Source organism: Tubulanus polymorphus, chromosome 7 (assembly GCF_964204645.1).
Source record: "Tubulanus polymorphus chromosome 7, tnTubPoly1.2, whole genome shotgun sequence".
Classification (NCBI taxonomy): Eukaryota; Metazoa; Nemertea; class Palaeonemertea; order Tubulaniformes; family Tubulanidae; genus Tubulanus; species Tubulanus polymorphus.
This window is the reverse complement of record NC_134031.1, coordinates 10,275,215-10,288,547: the sequence shown is the minus strand read 5'-3', so window position 1 is coordinate 10,288,547 and position 13,333 is coordinate 10,275,215. Positions and strand designations below refer to the sequence as shown.

General features: G+C 38.5%; 1 protein-coding gene across 2 annotated transcripts in view; it reads left to right on the top strand.

Moving 5' to 3' along the window:
• The window catches only part of LOC141908094 (parafibromin-like), a 139,057-nt gene extending 131,705 nt beyond the window's left edge, over positions 1-7,352 (top strand). The window contains exons 12-13 of one of the 2 annotated variants that reach the window (XM_074797926.1): positions 65-206; positions 7,214-7,352. In XM_074797926.1, the coding sequence (XP_074654027.1) occupies positions 65-206; positions 7,214-7,250 (179 nt within the window). In that variant the 3' untranslated portion in view covers positions 7,251-7,352. The remainder of the gene's footprint in view (positions 1-64; positions 207-7,213) is intronic. The other variant, XM_074797928.1, reaches the window with a different exon arrangement.
• Positions 7,353-13,333: the final 5,981 nt, after the last annotated feature.

Here is a 13,333-nt window from a genome sequence, read left to right as displayed (position 1 = left end):
AAACCACTTTCCAAGTAGGCATGGTGTCCCTGGACCCCTAGTTAAACATTTCTTTCATTTCTAGTGCGGGCATTTCATTTGAAATGGCAGGATCTTCCAATAGACAGTAATATTAAGAAATGGAATGTATACATCCTAGGGTTAGATAGAAATAAACGTCATTTGGATAGAGCTAATCTGCAACAGTTCTGGGAAATGCTAGACAAGTAAGTAGAAATTTATGATAAAAATAATATCTTACCGCGGTATTTCAAGCATTATTATCTCGAGCAAAGCCCGAGATGTTGTGATGGATCTAAAAATCGAATTTTTGCTTACAAATGAGGTTGTAACTTTAACCATTTCGCTGCTGAGGCCTATTTTTGCCCTGTGCTGAGCCTTTTTGTCAAAGTTTAATTTTTTTTGATAACTCCAATTGATCTATTTTTTACATATGAAATGCATAAAACTAATTGTGAATATATATTTTCATAATGTTGACATTAGGCATCCCATAGTGGCCATTTTGATACATATGGCTGATTGTCTGAAAAAAATCACTAGATATCAAAAATAAAAACCAATAAAATGATTATGGAGAGATGGCAGCACTGTACGGTAACGGGTGATATTATGGAACAAAAAAAGCAAGAATAAAAAAGTTTCAAATTTTTGGTTATTATTTAGATTTTACCACTGAGCAATGCCCATGAGCAATCTACAAGATTTTGACGATTTGCAATTCAATTTTTGAAATTGTTTTTTTGTAAAGTGCTGACAAATCAAAACAAAACGAATGCTGTTGTGCTGCAGTCAATTTGAAAAGAATAGCTAATGTGCGTGCTCTGCACGTCAGCCGGACACAAAGTGACATGGTAGAAGCGTGCATAGCACGTCCATAGTACTGAAAGGGTTAACACGAAGTCATGCAATCCACTACATTTATGTGCAAAATGTAGTTCGATCATGCGGCTTAAATCTGTTGGAAATTGAGTTTTGAATATTGCATTTACTTTAAGAGAAATCGACGAATTTGTGGCAGTTTTTAAGAAAATTCCAAAGGGCTTTTTGTTTCATGAAACGTCTAGAAGGCCGTTGTACATCGTTAAATTGATGTAAAATAATTGCTCCCTGCAATTGGCTAATCTCCCGCAGCCAATCAATGTTAGGGCATGTTCGCTTATACGACGCAGACAAACCAGTGAATTAATCTGCTTGAATATTCGTGTGCCATTTTGTAGGATTTACTTTCTTATTTCCCAGTCATTGGACAGTCTTATTATATGTTTATTTTTAATTTGATAGCCATCATATTGATTCCCTCTCCCCACAACAATTTTATTATGCAAAAATTGGAGATTCAATCAATAGGCTACATCATTGACATGCGCAAGCATAAACATATTGGCCCACACCCGGCGCCGCCCTGATTGACATTAGATTGCTGTTAGATTTTCATTCAGTTTAGCGTTTATCTTACGAAGTAATTATTGATAACATAGTGTACTGATGATACCCATTAGCCTCACAATTCATTCCACATCCCATTGGTCCCACATCTCATTAATCCAACGTCTCAATGGTCCCACAATTTGTTCATTTGAATTACTGCGCCCGAGATATAAAGATCGGTGGATATCTTGTTCATAATATGCTTGTGGTATATCTGTTGAGTACTGTACCCTACCCTATGGTTTTTGCCAAAATTTTCTAAATTTGGATTAATTGGCAATGATTTTTCTGTGTGACACGGCCCTGTAGTATTGCATTTCGCCACCGGTGAAATCTGCTATCTTTTTTCTTGGCGTTCTTGCAGTGAAATGCGCTTGGATTTTTTGTCAAAAATTTATTGAATTCAAGGGATTTAGGAAGTCGAGAGACTTTTCGCTCTCGTAATGGTGAGTCCGTTCCTTTTGGGGACTGTCCCTTGTCTCTATGTATATCTGAATAATTAATTTTAATTTAATTTATAATCAATTGATAAATTAATTGAATGCAATAATGCCGCTCCTAAAGGTCATCATCATGGTGGGAAGGGATGTGGTCATCTGTTTGGAGCCTGGGACGACTTGTAGGCTAAAATCAGGTCAAGATTGTTCCAAGGTTAATCCTTGCAGGAATTGCGAGGGTTGGTCGGACGACCTATGGATTCGGGCTGATAAGTCTCGAAAACTACAAAGAACATCTTTGCGTTAATAATCACTGTTTCAGTCGGTTCAGCCGGTTCAGTTTCTGACTACAGGTTCTGAACCGAGCGCGCGCGACAGTTGAAATACCTGCACAAGACAACAGGTCCGGCTGGCACTGGTCCGGCCCATGCCGAGCTCCGGTCCGGTCCAGACATCACTCGCTTCCGAACTTCCCGTTCGAACTAGGAGTGTGGTTGGTTGGATTCTGACATTTTGAATTCAAAACATAGTTATCGTCGCTCTGGGGGTAGAGGTCGCTCTCCCACGAGATGCTGTTATCGTAGTAAGCGCGCAAGGTATCCTTCACGCAGATCAATATCGCGGGAGGGATTACGTTCGATATTGTTGGAAGATTTGCTGTCAGTCGCCTCATCGTTTGTTGGCAGCGTCGACATCGGATAGCGAAGACGATTCTTGTGTTAGCCTCCTGCCAGTCAGTTATGGACTCCAGTTCCAAAGCTAGTCTACTGGATATGGTATCTAATTCATTGTTGAGAGCTCCATTAGGCACTTCTTCGCGTCTCTTCTCCGGTTGGTGCGCTCCTGTTTCGCTGAACTGAGGAAGATTCGGGAGGTCAAAACCAAGTCCACCATGAAAGAAGCGTTCTGGTCTAGCTCCGGCGACGCAAGCTTCGGCACAGACTCAAACAGGACCAACTCAAGCTTCGACACTTTCTTGGGTGGCTACAGATGCCAGTCGGGGAATGAGCGCACAACTCCAAAAATCGCGTCAAGCCCCATCCGGTCATAACTTTTCCAGTTCGTATAGGGGCAAGGGGAAGGCTCCAAAAAAGTTCTCTTTTGGAAAAATTTGAAATGAATCATCGGGACTTGTGGGAGGTTGTCTGCAACAGGCAGCTACTAACTGGTCCAACCTTTTTCGTCTCCATTTCTTAAGGCAACCGCGCCTGACACCAAAAGCAGGTTAGGAGGCCTTAATCTCTATTGCTCTCGAAAAATTAGCTGGGAAGGGAGCGATAGAACCAGTTTGCAACGAAACTTCAACTGGTTTTCTCGAATATTCATGGTACCAATGGCCACAGGTGGTCAATGGATGGTGAATAGATCTGTCGTCCCTCAATTGGCACCTGGACATTGCAAGGTTCCGAATGACCAAACCCAGGGACATGATTCTAGGGCTCCGTCCAGTTCAATGGGCAGCTTCTTTGGACCTGAAAGGTTATTTTCAGGTTCCAATTCACCAAAAATCACGGTGATTTCAGGATTAAGTGGAAAGGCCGCCAGTTCCAGTTTAGGTCTCTTCCATTTGGCCTCAGTATTGCCCCAGGGGTTCTCTCAAAGTTAGACAAGTCCGTTCAGAAGGTACTGCAGTCCAGGGGTGTTCGACTGTTGTTTACCTCAACTACTGGTTAGAAGTCGCAAACTCAGCTCAAGAATGACGGGAGGCAATAACCTCAGTCTTAGACTTAGTTCACCAGCTGGGCATTGCATAGACAGGTAAAAATCTCAGTTGACCACGGCTCAACAGTTCGCGTATCTCGGCATGGACTTCGATCTCTGATTCAGCAAGGTCTTTCCGTCCATGGCTCGAGTAGCCAAATTTCAAGAAGCCGTATCGGGAGTTTCCACAGCCCCGAGAACAGCTCGTTACTCGTCAAGGCTTCTAGGCTCCATCAGCTACATGTGTCTGGTGGTGCCCTTAGGTGCTTGCAACAGCGTTGAAAGGTCTTCTGGTCTCAGTCAAAGGGCAACTGGGAGACCTTGTTACCCGTTCTTCCAACGGATCTCAGTCCAGAATTTCGTTGGTGGGCGACAACTATGAATCTTCATCGCAGGGTCTCACTGGCCCCGTTAGAGGCTCTAGTTCGTGTATTCACGAATTCCAGCTACCAAGGGTGGGGACGCTACCAAGGGTGGAGGTGTTCTCGCTACGATACCACCAACCACATAAATTTCCTGGAACTGCTGGCAGTGTGAAAGGCTCTGAAGTTCTTTCACAGGAGAGTGGAGTGCCACCACGTTTGGTTAGCCACGGACAATTCAACAGTGCGGGCTTACCTTCAGAATCGAGGGGGCACTCACTCAGAAACCCTCACGGATCTCTCGGCCAAAATTTGGTGCCAGACAAGACTGTGGTACATTTAGCAGGGAAAAGGATCGTGATGTCCGTGTGATTTCCGATGCTCCTTCTCGATCAAGATGTTCGAGACATGTTCGGCAATCCGCAGCTGTATCTGTTTGCCACCTGGTTTAATCGGAGGTGTCCACTGTTCGTTTCCGCGTTTCCAGACGCGGAAGCGTGGGACCGATGCCTTCTCTCTGGACTGGTCGGGGAAACGTGATGAGTATGTCTCGGGGGAATTTTCAGCATCATCTGAACAGCCAGTGGCCAAATCTGCTCACCTGGCCATTGTCCAGAAATCTCTACTTGTCGGCTTCAGGGTTTTCAGAACAGGCTGTCTTTTATATCGCAGGATCTAAGCGGCCATCGACTAGTACCATTTACTACACCAAATGGGGTTATTTTGCAGATTGGTGTGCTACAAGGGAAATTGATCCATGCTCATGCTCAATACTGCTTCTATTTATAGTAAAAGGCCTGCAGGTTGTAACTATCAAAGGTTACCGTCTCGCGATTTCCCATATATTGCATGCCTCTAGACGGCCATACTTAACAGCTGATCATTGGATATCCCAGCTTGTTCCAGGGTTTTCTGTTTCCTGTCCGTAATTTTGAAGAAGTTAATGGAGGCTCCATTTGAACCTCTTCACGCAGCGTCCTTTGCGAATTTGTCAAAAAAAGATAGTATTCTGCTGTTCTTGGCTTGCTCCGCCCGTAATTCTGAAATACATGCACTTTCAGTTCGACGAGGTCATATTGTCTTCAGGCCAGCAATGGAATTGGTTTCGCTGTGGCCTGCTTTGGAATTTTTGGAAAGAACCAACGACCAGCCTCGGTCGGTCGTCAATGGTGAATTGAAGCAGGTCTTTGGCATTATCATTTTTGTTTATATCGCTCTGCACCACGGAGGGGTCCACGCGAGTGGTTATTTATTCCACTGCTGGATCACCTGATATTTCTCGGGACACAGTCGGGACTCTTCACTAATCAAGGACATTTTAGTAAAGGGGAATCTTTCTTCGGAGGGAGTTGTTTCTCATCAGGTGAGGTCTATGGCTACTTCCTGGGCAGCCTTTTCAGGTGCTTCGTTGGAAGATTTCTATCGGGCTGCCTTTTAGAATTCTCCATTGACATTCACGTACTTTTATTGACAGGATGTTTCAGGCCAGTTAGGCTCATTAATATCGCTCGGTCCTGTTGTTATAGCTCGAGGTGTTCATTCTTTTCGATCAGACTCTTTAGCGTATAATTTTTATGTTTGCACTGTTGGGATCAGGTGTGGTGTATCCGTTTACATAGTTTGAGTTCATGTTCGCAAGTATTAATTTTGCAAAATTCGGGGGGGGCTGAGCTGGACGGACTCAGTGTGGCCAAACCGGTTTTCCTTGTGCTACAGTGAGCCATTCTGTGCTTGGGTAAGTGTTCTCCTTTTTCCCTCTTACCTTGCGATTGAGCAGTGGTTTTTCTATCAACCTTTCCCACCATCCTTGAGCTAGGCTTCTAGCAAAAACCATAGGAAAGGGTACAGTACTCGACAGTATATTACAATTTTTGAAACTAAAATATGTATTTCTGAGTAGTACTTTCCCTTTCCTATGGTGGGTGTCCCGCCCACCTGTCCCGCATAGCTGCATTCTTGGGTCTGCTATGGTGTAGAAAGATGGCCGATTTCACCGGTGGCTAAATGCAATACCGCAATACGTATAGAAAAACCATTGGCGATCAATCCAAATTTAGAAAATATTGGCACGAACCATAGGAAAGGGTAAGTACTACTCGGAAGTTTCAAATGTTTCAAAAATTGTAATTTTAGCCTTCACTTCAGTCTGCTTCCCTTCACTGGATCGTATATATCGGTTCATACACACAAAGTTTAAGGGAAATACGTTGATCGGTTTACAAGAGTACCATAATTTTGTACTATATCAAGTAATTTTTAACATGTTGAAAGCGCCTAGAATAAACCAAGCTATATACCAAGCTATGTACCATCATTCAACATAGTAGCTTGAGGGATAATCATTATAATGGTGTTATACTTTCTCGCTGCCTGGATGCTATAGATAATTTTGTAGATTTTTATGGTCTGTATATGTATGTACCTAAACTCCCAGGTTTGGTGAGGTTAACTGCATCTGTGACAGAGATAAATGCTGACACATTATCTCTATGCCCCCACAACGCGAGTTGTGGGAGCATACTGTATTCACTTTGTTGTCCGTCTGCAGTGGTTTCCATGCCCTAGCACTTAAACCCTTTGACAGATTTTCTTCCAATTCAACAGTTGTGTTTTACTATATGAGGTTAGTTACTGATTAGATTTTGGGTCCTGTAGGTCTTAGGTCAAGGTCACAGGAAGCCATTTTGTAAATTTAATTTCCCGGCTCTAACTCATAAACAGTTTAAGATAACTTAATGAAATTCTATGGATTGGTTATCCTAGGTACCGTGGGTAACTGATTAGATTTCGGGTCCTGTAGGTCCAAGGTTAAGGTCGCAGGAAGCCGTTTTGTGAATTTCATTTCCGGGCTCTAACTCGTAAACAGTTTAAGATAACTTATTGAAATTCTATGGATGGGTTATCCTAGGGACCGTGGGTAACTGATTAGATTTCGGGTGCTGTTGGTCAAAGGACAAGGTTACTAGAAGCTGTTATGTATTTTTCATTTCTAGGCTCTATCTCATAGACGGTTTAAGATAATCAAGTGAGATTTTTTGGATGGGTTATTCAAAATATCTTGAGTAACTGATTACATTTTGGGTCTTGTAGGTCAAAGGTCAAGGTCATCAAGAGCTGTTTTATATTTTTTATTTCCGGGCTCTTAAAGGGAACTGCATTTTTTGGATAGTGCCTTGTCTACTCTGAATTTGTTCTCACTCTAACACCCTTGCCTACGATTCCAGTGACCAAGGTGTCCCTTGATTATTGATTCATTTATTATTTTCATTCACTACATTGCAGGTATATGGTAAAAAACAAGTCACATCTGAGATTCTAGTTCATCGCTTCAGATAATCATGTTTTTTGATGTAATTGTATTTTGTGTTTGAAGATCAAATACAGAGATGTAAATAATAAACTTCTTGAAATAAACTCTGAATATTTCTGTTTTTACAGTTTATCACCTCTTGGAGTATCGCATTCATTGCCTGTATGTCCAATATCTTTTCTTCTATTGAACATTACTTGAAATTTTGTCCCGCTGTACCGGGGAGCTGCAAATTGTCACGGAAATTTCATTTAGTCCTTAAATCCCGGCGAGAGTTTACATTTTATGAAGAACCCATAAAAATCCTGGAGAGAATTGCCTCATTCACTACCGATGTATGAGCTACGTATGTTTGAAATCAAGTGTGCATCATGTGAAAACATGCCTTGAGTGTGGCCTAGTTTAGAGTTTTCCAGGAAAACGGCAGTCTTCCAATAAGCTGCCATTCATTCTTAGTGGCTATATTTAAGCTGGTTATGTGCGCATAGCGCGCATATATCCAATGTACTGTTTTATTTTGAACACAAAGATGAAGCTCCAGACACGAAGTTCGAATTTTAAAATTATTCATGAAATAAAGGCTATAGACAAATTTTCCGGGCACAACGCAGATTTTTGATATTGTTTCCATTTTTGCCCTAAAACTTTGCAAAAATAGCATTTCTACCTACCTACCGACTCATCCTGAGAACTTGAGTCGGTGTTACGGCAAACAGACAATAATATTGGGATGGCCCTGTCACTATACCGCCGATCATTTTGGTAAGACTCATCAAAATAAAAGCTGATGACTTACTTTTTGATCTTTAATTGTATTATTCGGTCAGGTTGTATAATAATATCATTCCAAGGCCCTATTTGTAGAAAATGTAGGAGCATAAAAACCGACGATAGTCTAGTTTTTAACACCATTTATCCAGGAATTTTGAATTCGGTTACGTCTAGATTTTTTTCTGTAATCTGTATTATTATGTTGCAGAATCCGATATCGGCATTAATACAAACGGGTATTTCCTTAAAATATTTCTGGCAATCATGAATTTTATTTCAAACAAAATACATTCGTGCGCTTGCGCGCGATACTAGAGTAGAGCTCGGCCTCCCATAGAAACAATCAGTAACGCTGTCAATCAAACTTGCCGAGCGCTAATTGCTGATCGGCTATCCGCCTGGTGTTCGGAGTTCACCGTGCAACATTCCACACACATAGATAAAGCGAGAAGCCCTTAAAATTGTACCAACAACTCATTTATCAATTGATACAAATTACAAAATGAAAAATTTTCATGGCCCAACATAAGTAATTTTCAGCTTATAACGATATATCTTTTTGGGATAATTGCTCGTAGAGCAGCTGGGGGCAATCTGGCATGTCAATCAAAGCCAAGCAGCTTATGAAACGGAATTCAAGTTGTGTAAAAAAACGATATATTCTAATATCTCGGACCGTCATGACAATGTTTCACTGTAAAATTCAGTAGTTTTTATTCTCGTAAATGCCCCTGAAAATGTGACTGGATATTTTCTGGAAATGACTTTTACAAGATGTCCCTGGCAGTCCCTACAATATTCAAATATGTCCCTGATGTAGAATGTTTTTTAAATCTGGCATTTCTATACAACTTACTCATAAGTGAAGTAATAAAAGTTCATACCACACCCTGGTGTGATGATACTAACAAATCATGGTATCAACACATCAATAAATCGTTCTGGTATAACAAGCTGAAAACAGAAATCACAGTTAGTTTTCAAAAATATCAATCTGAACCATACCATACCATACCATACCATTATTAAAATACCATTAACCATTAATAGATTACCAATATATATTCCTCAGCATGTATCAAAATAATCCTTACCGCCATCTATATAGTCATGCTGAATTATACAGTGCATCAGATATAGGTTTGAAATATGACGATATTGTTGAGCGAAACTAAATTGTTGATCTCCATAAGGCAAGGTGTAGTATAACACCCTCAAATAAGTATAAGGATTATAAAGATCTTAAATAATAACACAAGTATAAGGCTGAAGATGATATCTGGATGATGAGCTGCTTTATTTTCGGGACCGAGTGGAGAAGGCTACTTCTAAAGTACAACACAACTAAATCACGAAATGCTTGAAGTAAAAAAAGTCTTTTGCCATTTACGCATCAACACTCCAGACTGAAAATAATATCCAGAAGTAGTATCAGTTAATGATTCAATTGAATCGGAAGCAGAATTTAAAAATGTTTTGAACTCTGGTTCGACATTCTGCAAATCAATAAGGTTTGACCTTGATGATACATATTTATTAGATGAAATGAAACCGGTAGGCGTTTCGTCAAAAATTCGACCAAGAAACGAATCACTTAAATCTACCATTTCAATAGAAAACTCTTTGTTTTCTAAATAGGGCTTAGATCCCATTATCTTATCAGCACATCGTGACATAGCCCTAGTAGTTACACATGATGGGAAAATTCCAGGTTATGTTTTCTCTAAACTTTCAGTATCTACATTAAGTAGAGGATCTGTAGTGACTGAAGGGTTAACGTGTACTCTACCACCAGCCAAGTCATTACCGAGGAGCATAGATACACCCAAAATAGGTAGTGACGACTGAACGCCCACAACTACAGAACCGCGAACTAAATCAGAATCCAGATAAACTCTGTGGAGTGGAACTTTGATAATTTCTGAACCTACTCCTCTAATGAGAACATGTTCACCGATAAAGTACTACCAGATAACGGTAAAATACTCTCCAACATTAAAGTTTGAGAGGCACCCGTATCGCGAAGTAATTTAATACTCACTGGTTCATCGGTACTTTCGAATGACAATAAAGCGTCTACTATGAATGGATTATAACTCTTGCTATACAGTCGTTGAACTGCAGGGTTGGATTCAATGCGTTGAGTTGCTGTAAGACCGATCGGTTTTGTCTCTGACCTCTGGTTCTCACCCCTCTCATTCTTTTTCTGAAGAGAAAAACATGTACTTAGAGTATGACCGGATATTTTACAGTAATTACACCAAATACCTTTATTTCTTCTACCCTGAGTCCAATTTTGCGTATTACTAGGATTATTGAAATTTCTTTGAAATTTTGACACATTTCGAGAATCCGAAGCCGGAAAATTACTAGCAGAACTTGACTCAAAGCTGATTTTGTTTGTCAGAGCATAATCATCAGCAGAGCTGGCAGCTTTTGACAAACTATCTATTTTCTGTTCATCGACATATGTTCTAATATCACTACTAATACATTGTTTAAATTCCTCTACTAATTGTTTTAAAGAATCATAGTCTTTTACATTTTTTGAATCACTCTCAACGACTAAATGACGTTTCTTTTTCTCTGGCAAATTCAATATATGTTTCATTGGGAGATTTTTTTCGATTACGAAACTTCTGTCTATAAGCTTCCGGTACAAGTTCGTAAGCGTTTAATATAGCAGTCTTAACTATATCATAGTCAGCACTTGCTTCGGCATAGAGAGATGAATATGCTTCTTGAGCTTTTCCAATCAAAACACTTTGGAGTAGCAATGTCCAACACTCTCTAGGCCACTTAAGATTATTGGCTACTTTCTCAAAATGTAAAAAGTACTTAACCATTTCAGCTTCTTGAAATTTCGGAACTAGACGTATGTGACGAGTGACATCGAACTCATTCCTATGTGCCGGAAAGCCTTGCGGAACACGTGACTCCAACTCCAAAAAGTGCAGCTGATGTTCACTCTCAAGACGTTTGATTTCTTATTGGTGTTTGCGTTCTCGTTCCTTCGCTTCGAACTCGAGCTCCATTCTACGAATTAAAGTAGCTTCCGTTTCTCCGGCCTCATTTTCTGTCTTATCAGGAATCGCCTGCTGCATTTCAACTTCGCTTAAAAGACCAGATTTGACAAAATGTTCTATAATACAGAGTTTAATATGTTGCTTTTTCTGTGATTTTCTAAATGAGACGTTATAATGCTCAGCAAGCTGAACTAATTCACTTTTACGTAAAGTCTCAATTTGTTCGCTACTTGGCGAATCTATAAACGATTCCACAGAGGGCAACATACCTACGAGCCCAAAACGATACCAAATATGAAACGGTACAGTAACTTTATAAAACAGCACAGATAACAACAGAAGTACTGCAAAAACTTTTCCTCGTTTCATTGGTTCTGCCACAAACACGTCAAATTGTGCAAAAAGTCATCTTCAAAGTCCGTGGCTCCCGGACGAGCCCCCCAATTTCCGTTACGGATGAAACTCCAGGGCCGAAATACCAAATTCCTTTTCGGATCCAAGCTCCAGGGTCGAACTACACCCATAAAACGACACCAGACGTATAATATTACAACGTACGTACATTTATTAAATTACTGGGGCTGGGACTGACTGTGGTCAGTAAACAGATATTTATATAGGTACAGATTATAGGGGTAAGTCAAGTATAAACACTGAATGATTCACACTGAACAGACTGAAGTCAGAATACCAATAGACACTGTACATACAATAACTATACAATAACTGGGTAACACAACTGGGTAACAATGGTTACAAAATCAACCAACATCAAATTCATAAGAAAATGGATAAATATTATTTAACGAGATGGTTTCACATATTGATCAACGATGGTATGCAGATTTAATTGACATGAAGAACTTAGAAGAATACAATAAAGGATATTTCTGGATATTAAATGTTATAGATATATTCACTAGATACGCATGAAGTATACCAATCAAAAATAAAACTGGTAAAGAAGTTACTAATGCTTTTAAAAATATATTGAAAGAAGCTATTCCAGGTAAGATACAATTTAATGAATGTAAGGAATTTTATAATAAACATTTTTAAAAACTATTATCTGATTATCTGATGTAGAGTATTTTTCAACACACTCAGATAAAAAAACATCTATTATCGAAAGGTTTAATAAAACATTGAAAACTAGAATGTGGAAATATTTTACTGCAAATGAAACATATTAATATATAGATGTATTAGATGATTAAGTGAAAGGTTATAATAATTCTAAACACGCAAGTATTGGTATGAAACCTATACAAGCTAGAAAAGAAGATAATTCAGGAATAGTTTGGAATAATTTATATGGAGCGTTTGTTACACATGATTTTGGAGAACCAAAATTTAAAACAGGACAACATGTAAGAATATCTAAATATTGAAAAACATTTTATAAAGGTTATACTCCAAATTTTACCGAAGAAATATTTAAAATTAAAAAAATAATATTAACTAAACCTTTTGTTTATAAATTAGAAGATTTATTAGATGAAGAAATATAAGGTTATTTCTGTGAACAAGAATTATCACTTGTACCAAATCCAGATGAAATAGAATAGAAAATAGAAAAAGTATTGAAAACAAAAACTCTTAAAGGAAAAAAATATTCTTTGGTGAAATATAAAGGGTATGATGATAATTTTAATGAATAGATTTTATCTAGTAAAATTAAAAGAATAAATGATAAAGATTTATTTATATTTGAACCGCATAAAATGTTAGTTACTGGAGTAACCAACTGTGGTAAAACACATTTTGTATTAGATTTGTTAGAAACTATTTATAAAAATCATTTTGATAATATAATATTATTCTGCCCTACCTATGAAATGAATAAAACATATAATAGAGATATAGTTAAGATAAAAAAGTTTATTATATTAAATCCTAAAACAGTAAAAGAAAATTTAGATAATTGTATTAAAATAGCAATTGATATTTACAAAGAATCAAATACATTATTCATCATAGATGATTGTGCTAATTTACATGATTCAAAAATACGAGAAAGTGAACTATGCTATCTAGCTTTCTCTGGGAGACATTTTGGGATAACAACATGGGTTTTAAATCAAAAATATAATTCAATTGTTAAAGATTTTAGGGAAAACATGATATTTTTAGTTTTATTCTACAATAAAGATAGAAAATCTATGCAACAATCATTGGAAGAAAATCAAATTATACCTACTGAGTTACATGATGGATATATGAATAAATTAAAAAGTAATAAAGGTTCAAAATTATTACTGAGGCTTCAATTTCCCTATGAATATAAATTTATAA